The sequence below is a fragment of the Miniopterus schreibersii genome, assembly GCF_964146895.1.
Source record: "Miniopterus schreibersii genome assembly, chromosome: 9".
Classification (NCBI taxonomy): Eukaryota; Metazoa; Chordata; class Mammalia; order Chiroptera; family Miniopteridae; genus Miniopterus; species Miniopterus schreibersii.
In genome coordinates this window covers 45,142,159-45,168,761 of record NC_138118.1, presented here as the reverse complement: position 1 = coordinate 45,168,761, position 26,603 = coordinate 45,142,159, and the positions used below count along the sequence as shown (strand labels likewise).

The following is a 26,603-nucleotide window of genomic DNA, read 5'->3' as shown; positions in this document are numbered from 1 at the left end:
AGAAATATTTAAAGGAAAAAAATCCTACTCATTCTCTACAACCCAGCTCCATTCTTCACCTTTTCTATAAAGTCATCTTTCTCTCGTCCTGCCCAATCCAGAAGTGATCTCTCTACTCTAAACTTCTCAGCAGCACTAACTAGCATTCATTTACAGCCATCCATTATTTTCTAATACATGTTTTAATCCCCCTGAATAAATTATAAGCTCTCTAAAAGGGAAAAACATTGATTATCCATCTTTGTATCTCCCACAAAGATAATTTTTGGGTACCTGAGAAGTACAATAAGATGTGATACAAATGCCTTCCTGCTCTGTTTAGAAGTATCTCACCTCCCTAGGCTTTCGTTCTCAAGGATTTACACATGTCACATTGATTGGCTACATCATTTAGCCTCTCCAAGCCTCAGTTCCTTACAATAACGATCATAATACCGATTTCACAGTTATTCCAACAGCAAAAATAAACAAAAAAGTAGCGTGGCTGACTTGGCTCAGCAGTTGAGCATTGACCTGTGATCTGGCAGATCAATGTTGGATTCCCGGTCAGGGCACAAGCCCAGGCTGCAGGCTCGATCCCCAGTGGAGGAGGCGCAGGAGGCGGCCGGTCAGTGGCGACTATCTCATCATTGACGTTTCTGTCTCTCTCTCCCTCTCCCCTCCTCCTCTCTCTGAGATAAATAAAAATATATATATTTTAAAAATATATGTATTGTATATAGAAAGCTATTAATAAAATGAAAAGTTGATTAAAAAGTACTTTTTCAGACAAAGCATTTTTAAAACATATATAGGGAAAAAAAATCCCTGTAATAGAGATTAAAACTAAATTGGATTTTTTAAACTATTGGCATTAGGGCTACCAATCTACCTACCTATTTAGCTAGTTATATGCATGGCCTAATAACTGACTACATTACCTTTCTTCAAGAACACAGTTAAAGGTAGATAAAATTTTCTGTAAATGCTGACATAAAAATTATTTAACTTAAACAATGACTTAAATGGAAAACATATATTTTATTCTCAAAGATTTAAGTGAAGAATTAAAAGTTATCACCACACATTAGATTACAAAGTCTAACATCCACTCAGGGACCAAATTTATTTGCTGTGAATTTAAATGTAAATGCTGTTATTTACATATTTCTCAGCCTAAAAACATACACAAAACAAATTCCTCACCTCAATGTCTCAGGTGACTGCTTTTCAAAAATTCTAGCCACATCATTTGCTTTTCCTTCTATCCATTCACATCGTAAATATTGTTTTTCTGGACCATTTAAGAAATGTACTAAGACTATATTTTTAGTAAATGTTTCTTAAAATGGCAATTAAAAAAATCTTAACTTTATTAAATATGTCATGGTTCCTATTTTTAGGCTACTGCTGCCATCTAGTGAAAAATTTGAGAACTTAATCATTCTGAAGATAAAAGAGTATTTTTGTAAAAAATGCACTGTCAACCTGCAAGTTATATATGTGAGGAAATAATACTACTTCCTTGCAAATAAAATTTTTAAAATTTTGTTTTCATTAAATTATATTTCTATATTATAATTAATCAATAATCATAAGGCCACTTGTTTAATCAAGATCATTATAATAGTTTCATGTTAAAATTCCTTTATTTAAAAAAAAGCCAGGAACATTAAGCTGTTTTTATTATCCAGTTATACCTGTATGCAAATTCAGTAATACCTTCAAAGATTTGGAATTTTCAATTACTTACCAAGAACATTGTTCATTATATAGTTAAAACTAACTCATACTGACCAAAACTCTAAATGCATGGAACTCTACCAACTATTCTACCTGAAAAATTCCATAAAGATAAAGATGATAGATAACAACCTATCACAAAGCTTACCTGGGAAAAGATATTTGCTGTTGGAGCAACTCTACTGTCCACGATACTATATAATATTGCTAATAATCTATCTAGTGGAAACAGCTTTGGTCCAAGGAGGTGATTGCTTGTCTGTAAGAAAAAAGAAAATCGATTTTCTCCTTATAGCAGAGGACTCACTTTCTGTACTATAAATTCCCAGTAACAAAATATTTATATTCTATAGTTAACCAAAGATGCTTAAAAAATCCAACTTGCAGTCTCCACGTAAAAACTTTACCTGACATAACCATGATTTATCCCTTAACATTTTCTTCAAGATTTTCTGACTTAGCAGCAACAAATATTAAAGGAATCAGAAGTCATCCAGCCTAGTCCTGAACATCACCCCTATTTTGCTGTTGTAATCAAATGTTAAGTGACTTAGCCAAGTCATTTGTCAAGATAGCACATAACCAAAAGCAGGATCGAGGTCCAACTCCTAGCCTAGAATTTACTAATACTTCTCACCATTCCTCTTCGTGCCACAGACTGTAAAATGTATTTCCTCAACATTAATAGTTCTAAAAGATCAGTTATAGTAAATACTAGCTTAGAAAACTAATAAAATGTTTTAATTTATGAATAAGCTGTCAGCTCAAAACAATGAAAAATTTATAGAAGTTTAAAGACTGTAAAATGTTCATAATAGTATACAAAGTCATGTGATACAATCTCTTGTCATTAGAAAACTGCAGTGCTCAAGGTCCACTCTATAAGATAAGTTTGGTAGCAATGTAAGAATTTAAGTACTCTATATTGGCAAATAAAATGGGAAGCTATATTTACATGCATGGGAATAACTATTTCTTTAAAGAAGAATGACTATAAAGGCAAATGCCTACTCAGAATTACAACATGAAGTATTTACCTCAACTATTTCTAAAAGATAGCTTAGAAGTCATTTTCCAATTGTTAAATTGTACATGCTTTCCTCATTAACTACTTCAAACATTTAGAAGAGTACAGATTACGCCTTGGCCGTACGGCTTCGTTGGTTGGAGTGTGGTCCCGTAGACCAAAAGGTAGTGCGTTTGGGTTCAATCCCCAGTCAGGGCACAAGCGGGAAACAACTCATTGATGTCTATCACTCACATCCATTTGTTTCTCTTTATCTCTCTCCCTCTCTTCAAAATCAATAAAAACAAATAAATTTATTTTAAAAAGGAAACTCCAAGTTAATATAATAAATAACAGTATACACACAAATTTTATCAAACCATAACATTCTGCAATACATGCAAAAAAAAATAAAACATTACATCACATTACAGATAAGTTGAAGCTCCCTTGCACTCTTCTTATATCACATTCTTTCTTTCCCTAAAAGAAACCACTATGCAAAACTTGGTGTTTTTACCACTTTCACGACAGTTTTTAGAATAGGTATGTATCCATAAACAAAAACAGCACTGAACTTCCAGTCAAGACAGTGGCATAGGTAAACAGGGTCCGTGCCTCCTACCACAGCCACATCAAAATTACAACGAGAGGAGGAAACAAGACGGCAGCGTAGGTGACAGCTGCACCCGCCGCCTCCCGCAAACACATCAAAATTACAACTGAAATACAGAACCACCATCACTCAGAACCTCCTGAAATCTAGCTGAACAGAAGCCCCACAACCACGGAACTGAAGCAGCACCGAGACCGGTAGGAGGGGCAGAGACGTGGGGGATCTGGGATGAATCGAGGAGACTCGGCCTATTCCTGCTGTTTAAACCTGGGAGGGATTATCTCGGGGGTGGAGGTTTCCCAGAGGAGTGAGGGGTCCCAGCCCCACATCAGGCCCCCAGCCCAGGGCTCCAGGGCCAGGAAGAGAAATCCCCACAACTTCCAGCTGTGGAAACCAGCGGGGACTGTCACTGAGGGTCCCGGAGGGTGCGGGGCTCCTAGGCTTTCCCTTTAAGGGCCCGTGCATGGACTCACTCAGTCGCGCTCCCTTTGAGCCCCAGCGCCGGCAGCAGCTTGAAAGGAACCTGGGACACTTGGGGAGGAACTAAGCTGCCTGAGATTGGGGCAAGAGGTGGAGGGGCAGCTTTCTCCAAGGCAGAAGAGCTGGCAGAGGCCATTGCTCCTTTCACGAGCCCTCCTCCCACAGAGCCCAAAGGCAGGCACCATATTTGAATCTCCAGCACATGACTCATACCTTTCACCCCCCACCCGAGGATTCCCAGAGGCCCCACCCCTCCCTACCTGCAGGCTCATCCAGGCCATTTCCAGTGGCTTGTCTATGCAAGTGGCTTCTCGAGCCTTATGTTTAGGACTTTCCTAAAATCTCTCAAACAAACAGCAGTGTGCCCCATATGGCTTGATAAGTGGCCCCAGGCCTGGCACTAGTGGCAGCCTGCATTGGCTCATAGCTTGGCCTCTCCTGGGCTCCTCCAAGCCCAGCACAAGTAGCAGCCATCTACGGTTTGCTATGTAGCTCATGCTGGGTGGCCCTGGGCAAGGCACTGGCAGAGGCTGACTTTGCACCTCTCAGGAGGCCGAAGAGACAGTGCACCTGGTGGTGAGACTCCACCACGCTGGATTACAACCCTACCACATCCACAAGTGACACACTCAAGGGGCACACTTGGTGAACACCAAAGCTCCACTGAAAGTAAATCCTGCTCTGTAGCAGTGTCTCCAGCACAGCAGCTCTTTGGCTGTAGTTGCAGCTGGTCCTCACAGCTAATTGGCCTGGGGGTCAATTCCTCCCAGTGATGCCAACAGCAACCAAGGCTCAACTACAATATGATAGTGCACTCAGCCCACACAGGGGAGCACCTAGAAGGCCCAGCTCAGGTGACTGGGGAGGCTGATCCACTGGACCCTACAGGACACCTACTACATAAAGCCACTCTACAAATTCCAGGAGACATAGCAGCTCTACCTAATACATACAAACAAACACCTGGAAGCAGCAAAAATGTGGAGGCTAAGAAACATGTCACAAAGAAAAGAACAGAAGAATTCTCTAGAAAAGGAACTAAATGAAATAGATCCAAGCAAGCTAACAGATACAGAGTTCAGAATTTTGTTTATAAGGATGCTCAAGCATATTAGTAAGAGTATTATGAAAACAACTGAGAAAATCGATGATATAATAAAGTACAAATTTGAAATGAAGAATGATTTACAGGGAATCAACAGTAGAGGATGCTGAGAATCAAATCAGCAATTTGGAACATGAGGAAACAGAAACACCTAACCAGAAGAGCAAAAAGGAAAAACAACCCAGAAATATGAAGATAGTATAAGGAGCCTCTGGGACAACTTCAAGAGGTCCAACATTTGTATTATTGGGGTGCCAGAAGGAGAGGAAAAGGAGCAAGAAATTGAAAACCTATTTGAAAAAATTACAGAAAACTTCCCCTACCTGGGGAAAGAAATCGACTTACAAGTCAAGGAAGCACAGAAAGTCCCAAACAAGAGGAACCCAAAGAGGCCCACAGCAAGACACATATAATTAAAATGCCAAAGGTTAAAGACAAAGAGAGAATCTTAAAAGCAGCAAGAGAAAAGCAGTTGGTTACCTACAAGGGAGCACCCATATGACTGTCAGCTGATTTCTCAACAGAAACTTTGCAGGCCAGAAGGGAGTGGCAAGAAATATTCAAAGTGAAGAAAAACATGGAACTACAACCCAGATTGCTCTACTCAGCAAAGCTATAATTTAGAACTGAAGGTCAGATAAAGAGCTTCTCAGACAAGAAAAAGTTAAAGGAGTTCATCACCACCAGACCAGCACTATAAGAAATGTTGAAGGGTCTTGAAGGATCTGACGAACTAAATAGATCCAGAGACACTGATCAATGCAACAGATGATCGTATTTCAGAAGAAAGAGGGAAGGGGGGTGGAGGGTGGGAAGAGATTAACCAAAGAAGTTACATGCATATAAGCATAACTCATGGACACAGTCAATAATGGGGTGAAGGCCTGGAGAGGGGGTGGGAGCGAAGTGGAGGGGGTCAATTGGGGGGGGGATGGGACACCAGTAATATTTTCAACAATAAAGATCAATTAAAAAAAAAAAATTACAACTAAACTACAGAACCACCATCATTCATAAGTGCCTAAAATCTGGCTGAATGGAAGCCCTACAAGTAGGGAGTTAAAGAAGAAGCCACATTCACACTTGTAGGAGGAGCATAGACTCAGAAGAGGCTTGTCCCACACCCACATGTGGCAGTTTAAAATCCAGAGGGATATATCAAGCTACAGAGATCCTCCCCGATGAATGAAGCGTCCCACCCCACACCAGGCCACCCAACCCAGGGATCCAGTGCCAGGAAGAAAAGTTCCCGTAACTCTGGCTATAAAAACCAGTGGGGACTGTGGCTGAGAAGGAGGGCTGTTGGTGTGCCAGGCAGTTCCTCTTTAAGGGCCTGCAAATGGACATACTTGGATTCACTTGACTCACTCCCTCTGAGCTCCAGCACTGGGGCAGCAGCTTGAAAGGCACCAGAGAAATGTGGGGAAGAACTGAATTGTCCAGCATCAGGACAGGAGCTGGGGGTTGGAGGGAGGAGGCAGCTTTCTCCCAGACAGAAGTGCTGGCAGAGGTTCCTTTTCTGAGCCCTCCCCTTAGAGGCAGCAGGCAGGCTGTCTGAGACAAGCAACCCAGCTCAAATTGTTTGCCCCACCCTGGTGATTCCCTGAGGCCCCATCCAACTTTTGGCCCCACTCAAGATGTTTCCAGTTGCTTTTCTTTAGAAATGGCTAGTCTTGGCTCATGCTTCAGATTTTCCTAATATCTCTCAAACAGGCAGAAGCTGGCCTCAGTGTGCCCCATACCTCTTGCTAAGTGACCCCAGGCCCAGCACTAGCAGCAACTGGCCTTAGTTCTCTTGGCAGCTTAGCCTCGCATGGGCAACTCCAAGCTCAGCACAAGTAGCAGCCATTTGCAGATCGCTTTGTAACTCATGCTAGGTAGCCCCAGAAATAACATAGACAGTGTTTGACCCTGATCTGCATCTCCCAGGAGCCAGCACAGCTTCAGACCATGTCAAAGTTCCACCCAACCACCTCTACAGTGAAACTCTCAAGGGGCAAACTCAGCAGGCACCAGAGCCCAGCTGAAATAAGTCTTGCCCTGCACAGCTGATCATCCAGAGGTTGGTGGTCCCAGCCAGTCCTTGCAGCTGATCGACTTGGTGATAAATCCCTACACTAACATGTCAACGGCCATGAAGGCTCAACTACAAAAGGAAGGCATACCTGGAATGCCGTTTGGGTGATCCAGGAGGCTGTGCCACTGGACCCTACAGAATACCTACCAAGTTAGGCCACTCTACCAAGCCTGGGAGATGTAGAAGCTCTACCTAATATATAGAATCAAACACAGGGAAGCTACCAAAATGAGAAGACAAAGAAACATGGCCTAAATTTAAGAACAGAACAAAACTCCAGAAAAAGAACTAAACAAAATGGAGACAAGCAATCTACTAGATGCAGAGTTTAAAACACTGGTTATAAGGATGCTCAATGAACTTAGTGAGAACCTCAGTAACATAAAAAAGGACCAGTCAGAAAAGAAGGATACACTAACTGAAATGAAGAATTTACAGGGAATCAACAGTAGAGTAGATGACGCCCAATCAGAAAAGCAAAAACACCCAGTCAGAAAAGCAAAAAGAAAAAAAGAATCAAAAAATATGAAGATGGTTTAAGGAGCCTCTGGGATAACTTCAAGCGTGCCAACATTCGCATCATGGGACAGCGGGAAGGAGAAGAGAGAAAGCAAGAAATTGAAAACCTATTTGAAAAAATAACAGAAACCTTCCCTAACCTTGTGAATAGACATACAAGTCCAGGAAATGCAGAGATACAACCAAAGAGGCCCACACCAAGACACGTAGTAATTAAAATGCAAAAGGTTAAAGAGAGAATCTTAAAAGCAGCAAGAGAATAACAGTTACCCACAAGGGAACTCCCAGAAGACTGTCAGCTGATCTCTCAACTGAAACTTTGCAGGCCAGAAGGAATTGGCATGAAATACTCAAAGTGATGAAAAGCAAGGACCTACAACCAAGATTACTCTAACCAGCAAAGCTATTATTTAGAATCGAAGGACAGATAAAGAGCTTCCTAGATAAGAAAAAGCTAAAGTGGTTCAAACCACCAAACAGTATTATATGAAGTTTTAAAGGGTCTTCTTTAAGAAGAAGGAAAAAACGTTCAAAAAAATAAAAAATAAAATGGCATTAAATGTGTATCAATAATTGAATCTAAAAAAGAAATAAATGAACAAGAACTGAAAGACTTATACAGAGAACATTTTGACAACTGCCAGATGGGAGAGGAGTTGGAGGAATAGGTGAAAAGGTGAAGTGATTAAGAAGTACAAATTAGTAGTTACAGAATAATCACGGGGATATAAAGTACAGCACAGGGAACATAGTCAGTAATATTCTAATAACTATGTATGGTGTCACATGGGTGCAAGATTTATTGGGATGACCATTTAGTGAGTTATGTACTGTTTAATCAGTGGGGTGTATGTCAATTGTAGTGTATCAACTAACTGAAAATTTTTTTAAATGATTTTTTTAAAAATTGAAGAATTCATAAAAAATACACAGCATTGTTTGCTTGATCTAAAATTTTATATAAAGGATATCATTTTGGACATATCACTCTTATCAATTGTTTTCCTTTAACATTACGTTTTTGAGATTTATCTGTATTGACACACGTGGCTCTAGTCCATTTTTAAACTTCCCTACAAATTTCCACTTTATGACAAATCACTATCTCCTTTTAAAAATTCATCACTATCACAAATAATACTGTGATGGACAATCCTGTACATTTCTCTTTGTGCACATGTGTGAGTTTCTCCAAGTAGGGTTGCTAAATTAAAGTACAGGGAAGAGACAATGCTGTGTGTTCACCAACACTGTTTCTTCTTGGGCACATAAGACTACATTTCTCAGTCTCTCTTGCAGTTAGATGGAGGTCATATGCTTGAGTTCCAGCCAATGACACATGGGTGAATGTGATGTAAGTTACTGTAAAGATGGGCCTTTCAAACCATTGAATCCTTTAGTCTTCTTTTCCTTTGGATGCAACTTTGGAGGCCACCATGTATCACTTAACATAAGACGAAAGAATGCCACCCAACTCATATTCAATTGTGTCATGAGCAATATATAAACCTGTTATGTTAAGTTACTGGGCTGTGGGTGGGATTTTTTTACAACAGTGTAGCTCAGCCAATGCTGATCAATACAAAGTACATTCATTCACATATTAACTTTATTAGATATCACCAACCTGCAGAATATTCAGGCCCTTATTCTTCCACATTATCACCAATACTTGGAATCATCAGACATGTTTCATTTTTGCCAGTCTGAGAGTGTGAAATAATACCTCACTGTTGTTTAAAATTGCATTTTTCATTAGTGAATAAGGCTGACAATTATGTCGTTTGTTAGACATTCTAGTTACTTTTAAAAATCATTTATCCATTTATTAATTGTATTTTTGCCTTTTTCTTATTGGTTTGTATGAGTCTTTAAAAACTGTAAATACTAATCATTTGTCAGCTGTCTGAGTTCAAGAATAGTGGTTAACATCATGGTGGGTTTGAAGTCAGACAGTCCTGGATTTGGATGCTAGTTCTATCACATTAACTATGTAACTTTGGGCAAGTATTTGAATTTCTCTTTAATACTCGGTTTCCACATCTACAAAATGAAAATAGTAATAGTAACCATATTTATTCAGTCATTGTGAGAATTAAATGAGATCATATGCAGAGACACCTTACTGACCGGTCACGAGTATACACATTTCTGTGTCCTAACGTTGCTGAGATTGTGTTTCCACTCCCAAGTTATTGACGGGTCATGATATAACTCAAAATTGCTAGAAAGTGGATTACAGAAAATTCAACCGAATGCAGCACACAAACTAGCACCTCTTCCATTTTGTCTAGGAGAGCTCCAAATAAAGATTAGCCATTCAGATTATCAGGAAAATTAAAAGATCATGTTTTACAAAAAATAGTAACCAGCAGTAAAAAAAGTCCCACTATGGCATGTAAAGTATGTTCTTCTAAGGGAAAATGTAGGGAAACACAATGTGTAAAACTTATTTAGTACCAGTGCATGTAGATACATGTTATACAACATATCACACTCAAAAAAATATTAAAAATATAAAATAAATATTAAAATACATGCAATGTTTAATTTTGACGTATGGTAATATAAGATATGACAAAATAAAGTACACTTAAGTTTATTCAGATGCATTCATTTAATATTGAAGTGCAGAAAAGTAGCCAGCCGCATTGGTGCATTCTGGATCGAAATAGCTGGTCAGCAAGGTGTTTTAACAAGGTTTGACTTATAGGTGCTGAGTAGCTTTTATTATTTTCATCATAAGAAACTTGTTTATGTGGTTTTCTTTCTTTTCTAGACAAATGTCTTGAAAACAGGAAATGTTTTATTCACCCTTTTATGCCTAGTACTTTGGATTGTTAGTTTAATGAATAGCTAAATGGATAATGAATGAATAAAATGGTATTAGAGAAAAGAAAGAAAATAGGTAAATGTTGAGATATCTAAATGGAATTGGTGTCCCTGTCCTCATTAACACTTAGAAGTAGTAAAAATTAACTTGAAGTTAGTTAAATTAGCTAAATTCCTAAAGTGTTGGGAATACGGGAGAGGATGGAGGTTTAGAATCACATTGTGTATTATGCCAAGTGAGGTAAGTCAGGCAGAAAAAGCTAAGAGCCATATGATTTCACTCATGTGTGGGATACAAAACTGAAACTCGTGGACACAAACAGCAGTGTGGTGGTTGCAAAAGGAAAGGGGTGGGGCTGGGGTGAAGAGGGTCTTAATATATGGTGATGGGAGAAGATGAGACTTTGGGTGTTGTGCACACAGAGCAATATACAGATCTTGTAACATAGAAACCCACACCTAAAACCTATATGTTCATATTAACCACTGTCACACCAATAAATTCAATAAAGTACTTAAAAAAAAAACAATAAACACACACACAAAGAATCACATTGTAAAAGCTATTGATACTTTTCTGACTTTCACTTTTGTTTTTATTTTATAATTAGAAAAGATATTTCCAATTTAAAATTAAAGTGTTCTAGCAGCAATAGGGCATTTGATATTAATTTTCTTCACTGAGCTGATTTGGTTCAGTGCAAACTGGCCTCCCACCTAGAGAAAAAGGCAGTCTGAGAAATACCTCACTTGATCAACAAATAGGTCATTAGAGAGAATGAAGGCCTATAAGAACAGAAGAAAGAATCAAAAGAGGAAACCACATATAAGCAAGATCATGTGATGTTTTTCTTTCTCTGCCTGGCTTATTTCACTTAGCATAATTTTCTCCAGGTCCATCAATACTGTCCCAGAGGGTGAGATTCGTCTTCTTTACAGCTGTGTAGTATTCCATGGTGTATATATCCCAAATAAGCCAGGTAGAGAAAGAAAAACATCACATGGTCTCGCTTATATGTGGAATCTAAAGAACTTAATAAACAGATGAACAGAATAGATTCAATGACATGGAAGCATAGATCAGACTGAAGAATGTCAGAGGGATGGAGGAGGGCGGGTGGGTGGAGGGGGAGAGTGTAACCAAAGAATTTATATGCACATATGCACAACCCAAGAACACGGAAAATGGTGGGGAGAGGGACTGGGGAGGGGGATGGGACAGGGTGGAATGGGTCATTGGGGAGAAAAAGGGACATCTGTGATATTTTAAACAAACAAAAAAAAAGAAACCAAATAAAATAACTTTTCAGGAGGTAGAATATGGAATCAAAATTGGTGTCAAGAAAAAGAGAGACAGAACATAAACTTAGTTATGAATATTTATGCCAGAAAAACTAAAACTAGAAACAGTTAAAAGAAATTGTCTGTGAGGAAAGAGACTAAGGGTGAGGAGAGGAAAAAGACTGTTACTTTTCCACATAAACTAAGTGGCAAGTAATCTGATACGATACCATAATTATTTATTGAATTAAAAAGTAAAATCTTTAAAAAAATCAACGTCAACTGAAGATACACAGAGACAAAGAATTACACAATTGAAGACATATAATAGCTTAAAAACAACTGTTATGATAATTATTCATGTGGTTTGCTCTTTAAAGTCTGATGGCTGATTAAACTGAGAGCTTCATGAGGGCAGAGGCAATGGCTATTTTGTTCTCCACTATATCCGTAGCATCTAGCAGAGTGCTTGGCATAAAGTAAGCATAAAATCACGATTTCAGGGAGAGAGGGGAAAAAAATATAAAGAAACTAGTAAGTATACACAGGGAGCTTTCAGTTAAGTTCAGACTTTAAAACAACATGAATGAAAGACAAAAGAGGCTACTACCATAAAAGTCAGTCAAAACTATAGAGCTCATCTAGAACTAGAGACATCATCATGATGTCTTTGCTCAGACAGTTCCCTCTCTCAACAATGTCCTTTTCCTAGATTTGTACAAATCCACTTATTCCACAAGGATGTTCTAAAATGCCAGCTCTTTCACAGTCCTCAATCATCACTCATGTATTTCCCTCCCCAATTTTCTTAAATGATTTTCTGTCTAAAAGATAAAATTATTAGCTTTTTGTTCATTCTTTAATTTTCTTCATTCACTCATTAAATTTATTCATTTCTTAAATAACGTCCATCAAATACCACCAAGTGCTGAGATACAGAGGTGAACAGATGGGCTTCCTTCCCTTAAGGAACTAGTAAGGATATTTCTCGCAATTTGTCCTCAATTGACTTTTCTCTGAAATTCACCATCCACTACGGCCAATTACATTTTATTAATCTTTTATATACCATACACTTCCTCACATCTGCTTCTTGGCTTAACTCACTTCCTCAATTAGAATGTCTTCCTCTCCCATTACTGCATATCCAACCCTCACCATTCCTGAGTGCCCACTCAAATGCAAGCCCTGCCACAAATCCCTCCCTGACCACTCCAGCTATAATTATTCTCTCCTACCAATCCTTTATGATCCAAAGCAGCCACAAGTTTAAGAGAGAGGGTATAAAATCAACAATCTGCCTATGGTGGAAAGCCTAATCAAAGATGTCTCAGTGAAAGGGCATACTAGAAAAATCTTCCTATCCGAAGCAAATGAATTTGTTAAGAAAAATTTCCTTCCAAACTCTGGTGCTGTGTAAAGGGAAGAAAAAAGTCTTCCCTGAGAATTTTAACTAGAAAGTAGGGCTAACAATGAAGTGGGAGCAAAATTCACACTCCTTGTGGTCTGAAATGAAAATCCTCAGAGAACTGAATTTCAAATGATCCCAGGTTACTGGTGTTCCTAAGTGCCTGCACAGAAATAAATGTAAAACCTTTCTAAAGGAACACACCTGAGGTCTCAAAAATTCTAAAGATTAAGTTGAGTCAACACTTAAAAGTAACAGAATGTTCAATGAACAAGAAATAAATGCAAGAGTCAGCAAAAATAGAAAATGTGAAATTAGACCAACAAGGACTTCTAATACTTGAATATAAGATACAGAATATAAAATAGGTATTTTTAAAAATATATATCTTTATTGATTTCAGAGAGAGGAAGGGAGAGGGAGAGAGAGAAACATCAATGACGAGAGTCATTGATCAGCAGCTTCCTGCACGCCCCCAACTGGGGATCGAGCCCGCAACCTGGGCATGTGCCTTGACCGGGAATTGAATTTTAACTAGAGTTAAAATAAATAAAAGTGTTAAGAGTTAAAATAAAGTATAAAAATGAACAAACTTGAAATTAACCAATAAATCTTCTAAAAATTACAAATAAGATTACTGAAATTACATAGTTGATATAAATACACAAAGACAAAGAACAGAACAGACAAAGCCGAAGAGAAAAATCTCAACACAGAACTAAAGAAATTACCCAGAATAGAGCATAGAGACCAAAGGGAATGAAGAATGAGAATGACTTGAACAAGGGCAGAGTGAGAAGACCTGTGTGTCTACTCAATATCTCAGGAAGACATGGTACAGAGAATGGAGGAGAGGCAATATTTGAAAAGTTAATGACCGAGAATTTATAAGAACTAAATAAAGACATCATTATTCAAATTCAGAAAGCAACTAATTCTAAGTAAAAAGAAATTGAATCCCAGACACACCACAGTGAAGCTGTAAAAACACTAAAGGAAAAGGAGAAAGTAACTTAAAGCAGCTGGAGAAAACACAGATAAAGAATTAAAAAAACAACAACAAAAAGCTTTTTTAGCAGAAGCAATAAAGCCAGAAGACAGAAAAAAACACACAGTCTTCAAAGTCCTAAGAAAACACTATCAATTTAGAAGTATTCACTACGTAAAACTGCCACAGATTCTACAGTGCCAAGTTTATAGTTCAAACTTCTCCATCTTCTGCCAAGAGAAGCAGCAGTGGTTTAGATGTAAAAAGTGGAACAAAAATGCTCCTTTTGCCCCACACCTCCACCTTCAAAGGTACTCATGCCTCCAATTCCTAAGCTCTTCCAGATTCCTCAGATCAAATCAGCTTGCATCAGGGTTTAGGTTTCAGCCTCTCTGGTCTTCTTAGTCACTTGTGTATCTATCTACTATGCAATTCCATATTTTGTGGATCTCTTATCTGTTTAATCCTTTGTTTGTTTACCTTTTTCTTTTCCCTCCCCTCCCCTCCCTTCCCCTTCCCTTTTTCCCTTTCTCTCTCTCTCTCTCTCTCTCTCTCTTTTTTAAATCCTCACCTGAGGATATTTTTTCCATTGCTTTTCCAGAGACAGTGGAAGGGAGAGAGAGAGAGAGAAACATTGTTGTGAGAGAGACACATCGATTGGTTGCCTCCCGCATGCACCAGGCGAGCCTGCAACTGAGGTATGTGCCCTTCGCTGGAATTGAACCCTGGACCCTTCAGTCCAAAGGCTGATGCTCTAAACACGGAACCAAACTGGCTAGGGCCTTTTTCATTTCTTCAATGTCATTTTTGTGGGTGTTTCAAAGGGGAAAAGAAGAAAATCTCCTGTGTTTAATTAAAGATTCATGGGTGATCTTTTTCATCTATTAATTCACTAAAAAAACTTGTCAATTTTTATCTCTAGTATCAGCTCCCTTGAATGTGCCTTCAATCACTTCAACATAACAAAATACTAGTACAATATTATAACAGTACCATAGCAATACAAATAACTTCTTATATCCAAATGACTAATAAAAGCATAAATTTATCCATTTCCCATAGTATCCTAAATTCATGAGTTTTTCCCATTAGAGAAATTAAAATGTAAATACCTTTTCATGTTTCTTTAGAAAATTGGTTTTCTTGATTTTCCCATGATGCTGCAATTAAGGAAAATAATTTTTAAGATTAAAATAAAGATAGTACTCCACAAAAACAAAACAGAATTTGTTTAAAACATGGCACAGACAATACTAATTTATGTATCTTAGGTTTTTACTTTATTCTACTTATCACCTAAAATATCACCTTAAAATATCAACATATTTTAGTCTGATTTGACTTAGATTTTGATTGTACAGATTACTTTGGTATATAAAGAAACAGCTTTTAGAATAAAACAGTGATACTTCCTAAAAAAAAATATTATATTGTTTCATTACAGCATATTTATTTTTATAAAAACAAAAATTCTCAAGATAATGGGTTTTTATTTATCCCTTATGACAGGCTGCCAATTCATATTTAAAAATCTTGATAGAGAACATTTAGTTAAGCACTTGGGATTCAATAATAGAAAAAAATATTAATATGGTCCTTGTCCTCATGCAACAAAAGACTGGTAGGAGACACAGGCAAAAAAATAAATAAAAGTTTATTACAAATACATTTATTTTTTTCAAATACATTTAATAATAAATAAAATTGCATATTATTTTTTTCAAAAAGAAAACAATTCTAAAATGGAATTTATTCAGCTAGTGTATATGCAGAAGAGGCTCCTGAATGTTCTAGATAATGATATGTATAAGTGCACGACACTACAGAAGCTTTAGAACAATAAAGTTAGCAACCTTAAAATTATTCCCATCACTCATACTTTAAACAAAACCTTATGCACTTTTAAAATCTAGAATTATTACCTATAAAGTATACCTGAACTCTTCCATGAAACTATTTTTCCCATTCAGGTTATGATCTTAAATTAAAGCCTTTAGAGGATAAGTACTAAATACATATTTAGCGATCTCTTATTCCAATCTCTACCCCTTAGAAATTTACAGGTATTGAGAAATTTCAAACTATTCATGGGATCTTTAAAAATAAATTGAAAAGAAATAATTATTACCTTAAGGAAGAACCTCTTGTCAGTTCTTGATGGATTATATGAAGCAAGATATGCAGCAATTAGAATAAACTTAGAGTAATACGGAAGTTCCACGTGAGTATATGCTGAGAGACCTACACAACGAAAAACTTTTATGAAGGTATTGAACAGGCTACCTTTAGATTTTAAGTATCTCTTATCTTTTCTCACTTATCTTCTGACTTCCATACAGCATTAGCTAGTCAAAATGACCTACTCCTTGAGCTTAAAGTGCTGTGACAATGATGGTGGTGGTAGTGAACATTATTACTGATATGCTTTGCTCATTCTATTATTTTTGTTTGGCTCCTCCTATTCTGAAGTCTAAATCCTATCCAGCCTGCCCTTTAAAGCCACACTCTCCATTAAACCTTTCCTGATGCTCCTCTACCACACCAAAATAGGAAAATCTGTCTCTACTATGAATTTTCACTTTATTATTTTCACTTATGGCCCACATAACTTTACACCTATAATTATTATATTGAACAGTTAATTATACTGAAATTAAATTTCTTTTTTTCCCCTACAGTTTTTATTTTAAGTTTCTTTATCTTTATTGTTGAGAATATTACCGATGTCCCCTTTTTATCCCCACTGATCCCCTCCACCCCACATCCATCCTACCCCCAGGCTTTCCCCATACCAATGCCTGTGCCCATGGGTTATGCTTATAAACATATAAGTTCTTTGATTAATCTCTCCCCACCCACACACCCCCGTTACACCTATAATTATATTGAACAGTTAATTATACTGAAATTAAATTTCTTACCAAGCTATACTGTTCACTGAAGAAGCTATATCTACTTTTTTTTTTGTATCCCTACAGTGCCTTTCATAAAGGGAATGATTGAATGAATGGATAAATAAAACAACTGGGTCACTCAAGCAGCACTGATTTTTATAAGGGAAGATGAAGTCTGGTATTTACTGAAAATATAGTACATGTCAGACACTATTCTAGGTGTTTTACTTAAGCATCTCTGAACCTCTGGTGTAACTTAAAGCTAGATGTTCTTCCCATTTTAGATGAGGACACTGAGCTGGGCTCAAGATCACAGTTAGGGAGTAGTGCACACCAATTACTGCAGATTTTCTAACTCTAGCATCTATTTCCTTCCATTAAAACACACAACTAAAAATCACTTGTATAGCATCTGGAGCAGTGAGAAACCAAAATAGACAAAACAGAATCTCAGCACCACTTCATTTCATACCAGTTCCCCTGATCTATTTTTTAAATAAGAATATTTTAGATACTCGCTTATTTTTTCTTAAGTAAAAGCTGTTCTATTGGGATAAATCCAAAGTAGTATTTTTTTTAAAGAAAACAAAAGCACAAAGCTTTTAAAACATAATAAACTGAAATGTATCCTACAAACTGGGTTAACATAAAGTTGAATTTTATTCCATAAAACTCATGACATACATACTGAAATGAAAATATGTAATGTACTTGTTTTAACAAAAGCATTTAACAAAATATAAACTACTTGATTTTTGCATGATATAATCCAACACTCAGAAAACTGGTATACAAACTTTACTTCCTCATATTAAATTGGAATTTCACTTAAAGGAAAATCAATTAAAATATCATTATAGCTTATAAAGTAAATTTACTTTTATAACACTACTAATGTTATCTGTAGAATTAACTTTAGTATCTTGATTACTAGTAATAAAATAGGGTCTCTGGTAACTGTCTCAATATTTCCTTGATACCTTCCATTTGTCCTGGATCTATGTCATCTTTCTGTAGCTTTTCCCACTGTGAACTGAAAAAAAATAGAAAGGCAATAATGGGTTGAAAATATACTAAATCAATATACCATACTTAAACAGAGTCCTAGAAAAACTGAAATTTACTTTATTTACAAAATAGATTCAATTTCCCTCTAAACAAGACAATGTACACATGAAATATACATTTGTACCTCTACAAAAATCATACAGTGTATATTAGAACAACATAAACTTAGATATCAATAGTCAGATGTTAATTCTTTTAAAAATCTCATCCTCTGATCATAATTGTAAAGCTATCAAAAAGTACCAACAAATATTACCTGTTACTCAGTAAAACTCCCAATGTTCCAGTTACTATATTAGATACAACTGTTATACACTATTTCTAAACTCAGTAATGATCACTTAAAATAAGCATCACTGTATCAGAAAACTGAGGCCCCACAAGTTAAGCCACCCAAGGATATCCAGCCAGTCAGTACTAGAGCTAAGAACTGAATTCCTTGTAGATGCCTGCAGAATTCATGCTATTTCCACTGCCCCACTGTGACCTTACCTGCAATGAGAACTATTAAACAGCCCCAAATATTATTAAGACTATGAAGTGATAATATGTCAAATCAAATTCATACGGAAACACACCATAGTGTAGTGAAAAGATTGCCCTGGGAGACTGAAGTTTTAGCTGTATGACCTTAAATAAATCAATAACCTTCTCATCAAAAACTAAGGAAATTAGCGCTGGCCAGTGTGGCTCAGTTGGGTGGAGCATTGTCCCGTACACTGAAAGGTCCTTGGTTCGATCCCCAGTTGGGGTGCATGTGGGAGACAACCAATCGATGTCTCTTCCCAATCTCTCCCTCTCCCCTCCTGTCTCTCCAAAATCAATTTTAAAAAGCATGTCCTCTGGTGAGGATTAATAACCAAGGCAATTAGATGCAATGATCTGTAAGGACCCTCTCCAACTCTAAAAGTCTCTTACAGGGCTCTTAAAACGCTAATTTAAAAGTAAATGCCAGGTCAGAAAAATTAAATATACTAAGTCAAACTATTTTTTCAAATCTGCAAGCATAGCTGAAAATTCTGGGGATATATCAAGTGGGAAATAGGCAAAATAGTAAACGATATAAGAGCAAACCTAGTCTAACAAGCTGACTTTCAAAACAGGTCATTTCTTCTACCTTACAGTTGATAGTGCTTCACAGATTTAGAAGGCATTTTCACATTTCTTTCAGACAATTTAAATTGATGATTTTCTTATATAGTAATTACACATTTAATGTTGTTATTTAAATTCTCAAAGGACAACCAGGGAAAAACTGACCACCTTTAATGGAAAGAGAGGAAAATAACACATTTACTGAATTTCTAATATGAACCCAGCTCTTAATATATCCCATTTAATCCTCATAAACTTATGAGATTATCATTTCTTTTCTTTTATAAATGGTAAAACGGAGAGTCGGAGTGGTTAACCAGGTTGCAAAGCTTCTAAGTGGTGGAACTAGGGTTTCAACTGAGAGCTGACTAAAAAGTTAATCCATATTCTAAATAAATATGAACTATTAATTTCCAGCGGTGAACCAGAGTCACAGTACTTGTATTAATTGACATTGAATAGGCTAGAATTTTAAGATAAACTAGGAACCAGGTTGGAGTCTTTTTTCATAATTGTCCAAACTGCTTATAAAAGTTATATAAAACCAACATACATTAAAAAAACAACAGAAAAAAAACAGTTTGTTGAGCCAGGATCTAGCCTTCTCTGACTTTACTGTGCTTATCCCAAGCATTTAATCTCAATTAGGAAATATGAAATATGTGGTTATTATTATTTTTTTAATTTAGTAAAACTTATTTTACATGGGTAAAGGGGTAAGGATATTGGGGGAGGGAAGAATGGGAGTTATTTAACTTGAAGCAATTTGAACACTTTCAAATGGATCAGTAGATATCACCAGTCTTAGACTGCCATTTCTCTACTATATACTACTGGAAAGTCTCACTGGTCCTTTATGCCACACTGTGAGAAAAGGGGGGACTAAGGGTATTATATATAATATGACTAGAAAGGTAACCAGTTGGAATAAAAATGCAAAGTATCCTAACTTTTTTTCCCCCCAAAAAGACAATGACCACATAAAGAATTTCAGCAAATTAACATGACAAAGTTAATAAAACATATATACTTCATATCAACAAATACAAATGGGTATAATTCACCCAACAGAGAAAAAGGTTTTCAGAATGCTTCAGTGAGGCAGGTCAGATTAGCAATGCTTATTTTTTTGCTCTATACTTTTCTGTGAAAGAAACATATTACAAATTATATATTAATTGCAAAGGGAAGTAGATACCTTTGCAGATATAAAGATACATATGTATATATTTGAATATTTTTGAAAAAAGATAGAGGATAGACCAGAAATTCTATGTGGTTAGGAAAACAGTGAAAGGGATGGATGTGAGACTTTTTGAATATACTTTTTAAAATATATAGTTTTAACCTGAATTCTTTGGCACCCTTCTCTTACAACAATCAATGAGAGTATTTTACTCCTTTGCCCTTTCTCTCTCCCTCCCCTTTTGCATTTTTTAACTTTGTCACTGTGCTATTCCTATCCAGTCAGAACATGTAATATATATAGTATTCTTTCAACCTTTGTTCCCATATTTCAGTTTTCAGCTAAAATTAAATTAGTGCTCATCAAAAATCCTTTTGGTAGTTTCCCCAATCATCTCTGTTGCACCAATGTTGTCACTCGTAGACTCTTTAGAGGGGGTTTATGAGCATAGTGTTCTGAGTTCTTACATGTTTAAAACTGTTTTTCTATAGCCCTGATACTTGAATGATAGATTGGCTGGATATAAAATTCTTTGCCTTACACTTCCTCTCTCCTTGAGTTTCTTGAAAATGTTGCTCCATTTGTTATCTTTATTACAGATTCACTTTCCTTTGTACGTGACCTATCTTTCTGCCTGGAGGCTCAGAGACAGTATTTTTCTTTAATGTTTATTTTTAAAGTGAAAAGTATAAGGAAGTCTCTGCAGTAGGCTAAAAAACAGTGCCTAAAGATGTCCATGCTCCAATCCCTGGAACCTGTGAATGTTACTTTATGTGGTAAAAGGACTTTTGAGGATCCTGAGATGGGGCTGCTATTCTGGATTATCTGAGTAGCCCAATGTAATCACAGGATTCTTCTAAGAAAAAGATAGGAGGTCAGAGAGAAGAGAAAATGATCTGTTGCTAGCTTTGAAGACAGAGGAAGGAACACAAGCCAAGGAATGCAGGTAGCCACTATATGCTGGAAAAAGCAAAGAAACAGGTTTTCCCCAAAAGCTTCCAGAATGAATGAGCCCTATGTACCCATTTTAGACTTCTGATATCCAGAAAGGTAAGATAATTAATGTGCCTTGTTTTAAGATACTAATTTGTAGTAATTTAATTTGTTATAGGGTAACAAACTAGGACAGTATCAGAACTGAATATTGTGGGTCAAGTGGAGACAAATCCTTTAATATGCAAAGCCAGGTCTTCTTTTACTTCTGCAACATTTTAGATTTTTTTTTTTTAAATCCTCACCCAAGGATATTTTTTCCGTTGCTTTTCAGAGAGTGAAAGGGGGGGGGGAGAGAGAAAGAGATATTGATGAGACAGAGACACATTGATTGGTTGCCTTCAGCACACGGGATAGAGCCTGCAACGGAGGTATATGCCCTTGATCGGAATCGAACCCGGGACCCTTCAGTCCTCAGGCTGACACTAACCACTGAGCCTAACCAGCTAGGGAACAGATCTTAATTTATATCCATTGTTTTCTTTCTTCAAGAACTCTAATTATATATATATTGAATCCTCTTTGCCCATCACATTTTATTACATTCTACTTGATTATTTTTATCTTCGTTTAGTTTTGTCCTCTTGTTTTTCATTCCTTTCCTCAATATCCTTTATTATATTCTCAGCTGAATCTACTCTTCCAAAGAAATCTTAAAATTTCATTTTCATTTCTAAGGTAACTACTTTTGCTTGAATTCTATTCCTGTTTGGTTAATTTTTGTTTCCCAAACACTTCTTCTTTGGCCATTTATTCTGAGTTGAATTTCTAATTTAAGGTATCTTTTTGTATCTGAAAATGCTGGTTTAAAATTTTTACATCAGGTTGGAATATTGTGTTATACCTTCCTCTGCTTTATTTTGGGGGGAAAGGGGCAATTTCATCAGCTAAATTATTTTTATTCACATAATCTACTTCTTCTTATAACCTTTTCATGGCTTTTCTATTTTGTTTTCTCTTCACTTTGAAATGCCCAAACAGATGATTCTGTGAATGCAGGTGTGAGTGTTTTAGATGACTTAGTACATTTCTTAATTCTAAAGTGCCTTTTTCTTTAAGACTAATAAAGTTCAGCCCTCGCCGGTTAGCGGCTAGAGCGTAGACTGAAGGATCCCGGGCACGTTATCTTGGTTGCAGGCTGGATCCCCAGCCCCAGTCGGGGCTAGTGCGGGAGGCAGCCAATCGATATTTCTCTCTCTCCATCACCCTTTCTCTCTCTCTGAAAAGCAATGGAAAAAATATCCAAGGGTGAGGATTAAAGAAGAAAAAAAAAGACTAATCAAGTGCAGTTTCTTTATTATAGTTATAGTGCCAATTTAACTGGGAGGAACTGGCTTCTCTTCGGAGTTTGTCATTACCTTCTTGTTTGACAGAGGTGGGGATAGGAATTGTGGAGGGTGTTATCCTTAATTTCTACCCTTTGCCTCTGTCTTCACTACCAAGCTACCAGAATATGCCATGTCTTTCCAATTCACCTCCCTGTTTCCCCTCAGACACATACTTTCCCAGGACTGCCATGCTAATTTTTGTCCTATGCAGTCTTAAGATACTTCCTTTTGATTCTCCAGTAGCCAGCACTCTAATCCTTAGGGTCTCCGACCTGTCCTCAGTATTTTCCTAGTCAGGGTTAGACTTTGTTTCTGGAGTGATTTCATCTGTATTTCACCACTACTAGTCAATCTTAACCCATGCCCTCACTGTCCTCTCCTCTTTTCCATGCAGTCTTTGATTAACTTTTCACTTCAGCCTGAGCTCCAGAGCTGGCTCCGCTGACTTGTTATTTCACTATTTACATATAAATTGAAGTCAGTAGTCAACTCTATAGACTCCTAGTTATGCTGCAGTAAAGGGTTATAGGTGGTTTTATTTGCTGTTCTTATGGATCCTGTGGAAAGAACTGGATTTAGGTGGCCATAATTATCCTATAAAGAAACAAAGTCCTTTCATTCATTGTTATATAAGAATCATCTGAAGGAACAGCCAATTTTTTCTACCTTTAAAAGAGCAGATCACAAGCTTTTCTATTCTGTGACTTTCCAAACCTCTCATCAATAATTTTTTATTACTAAAAAGAAGAATAGTATCTTTGTAATGTTCATACTTATTCAGAAACTATTAAATTTTAAGTAAATTTTAACTATTAAGTGTTCACCAGCTAATTAAATTAGAAGCAAAGTTAGTAAAGCAGCTTAGAGAATAAGGAATTTATGAGAGAAAAATAATAAAATTGACTAGAAAGGGAGAAAAGCAGACAGCACTGATGTTTTTAAATTTCCTTTATTGCTTTGTAACCTAGGCTTAATCTAACACCATAAAGCACTTTATTATTCACAAATAATTTTTACATATTTTATTTAATCTTCTAAGGACTGTTACAGGAGGAAGCTGGGGACTGGCATTTTTAAGGTGACTTCTCAGACCCTGTAAGGCAGAAAATGGCTGAGCTGGAAATCAAAACCATGTTCTTCCCACTGTACTATGTGCCACCATGTCTCCTAAAGTTTCATTACTATGAAATTCTAATAAAAGACACATGTAGACTTATGACTTGATTTACATATTCCTTTAATAATCAAATTTTCATGATACCATTCAAATATCTCACATAAATATATTTTTAAAAGTTAAAACTGATTTTCCTGTAGCTATCCAGATTTTTTACGTTTTTCAACCATTAGATATATACCTTATTTGAAACTGTGTAACATACAATTAAAAATTGTCTGTCCTTCCCAAAACAACAAGAAGTAATTCAGACCTCCAGAGTTTTTTCCCAGTGTGAAGAAGGTAAAGGAAAACTTGTATACTTTAGTATATATTCCAAATAAAGATATAAGTATACATACTAAATAAAAAATTACCTTGATATTTCCCTGAGATAAACAGTCTGCATAGCTTTCTTCAAATGAGGTTCAATATTTCTCCAGAGTTTGCGAGTATCACGTTCACTTGCTACCTCAAAGGGGAAAAAAATTTCAATAATTTAGAGCTTACAATTTTTTTTTAAAGTTAATAAATAAAATTACATAGTTACCTTCTCCTTTAACCACAGGTTCACAATATTTAGGAAAATTAAGTACTGCCTGTAAACAAACAAAAAACGTAGTTATCTACCACAATTAGAAATTATTTTTCAGGTAAAATTTTTATTACTATTCAAGTAATCTTATTTTGATTTAATTGCTAAAGTAAAATGTTATTATAGCTTATTACTACAATAATAAAACAGCAAATATCAATAATGGTAGTAAAATAATATGTAAAATACTCCTTAATTGGCCAAATCCTGCCTAATGTAGTAGCCCCTAGATATAAAGTAATACAATAAAGCACAATTACAAATTATGACATAGGTCATAATTACATCACAAAGGACCATAAAACACAGATGAAATACCCCCAGCATAAAGAATTAACCTTTTGCTTTCCAAGGTCTGATCATTCTCATAAATTAAACATCATCCAGTGCAGTACAACTCAAACAACTTCAACTGGGAGCACTACCTGAGATTGTTATAAATCCAAGTTCTTAGCACCATCCCAGGCATACTTGATCAAAATCCTGAGGATGAAACCCAGGAATCTATGTTTTAACAATCTCACTAGGAATTCTATGTATTCTAAAGTCTGAGAAGCACTAATTAATCATAATTACTTAGTTGTTTTCCATGAATTCTACTGAAAGGTAGTTTAAGCAAATTGAGTACATGTAGTTGTCCAAACACAGTCTCTATATTTAAGTACACCTATAAAAGCTAGTCCTTACTAAAAAGTGGAATTTTAAAAACAAAATATTTGTCAAATACAAAATACTTTTCATAATTTTGGCTATTAACATTCAAATATGCTCTCCAATGTTATGCCCATTTGTCCTATACTAATCCTCAAATATAAGCAAATTCCCACTTAATTGTATTGGGGTTATTTACAATGAAATCTAAATTCAAGCCCACTGGTATTTTAAACTGCCCTCCCAACTACCCAAAGAATGAAAATATAAAGGGTACTAATAAAAATCACAAAAATAATTCAAAAGCCCAAGCAGAAATAATTTTTAGATGATTTTTTTATAAGTTGTAACATTTTTGCTGGCAGAGGGTCTTGCCTTCAATTTGTAAAAAACACTGTACATTCTCCCATATAGTTCCCATTATTCCTTACCATTTAAGTGTATAATTTACTCTTAACTAGTCTCATTAATGTAATTGGGGGAGGGGGAGGATAGGCATAACTTTATTAAGAAATGACCAAGTGCTCAGGGAATACTAGTACTCATAATAGTAACAAAAGGAGCATAATCATCAAGAGCTAATTATAGCCATCTGTTATCTCATTCCTGACACTTGAACTTTCATTATACCCATTTGTCAGTTGAAGGAACAGAAGCAAAATATAATTTGCCTACAGGCACAGATCCCATTGCCTGAATTTATGATTGTGGATCTGTGAGATGTTGTGGGAATTTACTTCTAAACCAATAAGGATGCCATGTTATCAAAGCCTTATTCAGGTGAGACAGAAAATACAGACATCCCTAGTTTTATTGCACTTCACAGGTGTTGTGTTTTTTTACAAATTGAAGGCAAGACCCTCTGCCAGCAAAAATGTTACAACTTCCTTTATTGCGATATTTGCTTTACTGCAATACTTAATTGCGGTGATCTAGAAACCAACCTGCATTATCTCCAAGGTATACCTGTATTTCGCTTATATAGCAAAGAAAAACTTGCATTACTTTAAGAAGCAAAACAATCTATGATGAATACTGAGTAGGTTGTCACAAGATAGGAGAGGCAATTTGGGAGCTTTTCCAATTCCCCCTTAGTGAGATTTTCAGAAAGCCCTCACTATTGTATTTGAAATGATTTATTAGAAAATAATCTGATACATGTACATTGTAATAAGCAGAATTGTAAGACACACCCCAAGACTCCTGGCCCCAAGTGTACACACATCTTCTCCGTTATTCAATCAAACACTAATTTAGGCACTGCTATGAAGGAATTTTGTAGATGGAATTAAGGTCCCTAAAACCATACTATTTATGGGAGAGTTAAAATAAGGAGATGATCAGGTAAGTCTGACCTAATCACATGAGCCCTTTAAAAGCAAAGTTTCTCTGAATTCAAAATGCCCTTGCTGGCTGGTAGATGGAGAGGGCCATGTGGCAAAGGATGTGGGTGATCTCTAGGAGGCCTGAGAGAGACTGCTGGCTGAGAACTAACAGGGGAACTTCAGACTTCATTGTTACAACTAAGAGGAACTCAATTCTGTCAACAATCTGAATGAGCTTGGAAGTGGTTTTTCCCCAGATCCTCGAGACGAGAATGCAG

The 26,603-nt window shown here is 36.4% G+C and overlaps 1 protein-coding gene across 6 annotated transcripts in view; it reads right to left on the bottom strand.

The window, feature by feature from the left end:
- Window positions 1-26,603, bottom strand: part of ORC5 (origin recognition complex subunit 5) — a 216,152-nt gene that overhangs the window by 163,681 nt on the left and 25,868 nt on the right. For 4 of the 6 annotated variants that reach the window (XM_081147839.1, XM_081147838.1, XM_081147840.1 and 1 more), the window contains exons 7-12: window positions 24,305-24,353; window positions 24,132-24,222; window positions 17,909-17,961; window positions 16,163-16,275; window positions 15,147-15,194; window positions 1,871-1,981 (exon numbers count right to left, since the gene is read on the bottom strand). In XM_081147839.1, coding sequence (XP_081003965.1) covers window positions 1,871-1,981; window positions 15,147-15,194; window positions 16,163-16,275; window positions 17,909-17,961; window positions 24,132-24,222; window positions 24,305-24,353 — 465 coding nt within the window. Of the gene's footprint in view, window positions 1-1,870; window positions 1,982-11,530; window positions 12,107-15,146; window positions 15,195-16,162; window positions 16,276-17,908; window positions 17,962-24,131; window positions 24,223-24,304; window positions 24,354-26,603 lie in introns of those variants that run through there. The other 2 variants (XM_081147843.1, XM_081147842.1) reach the window with 2 other exon arrangements.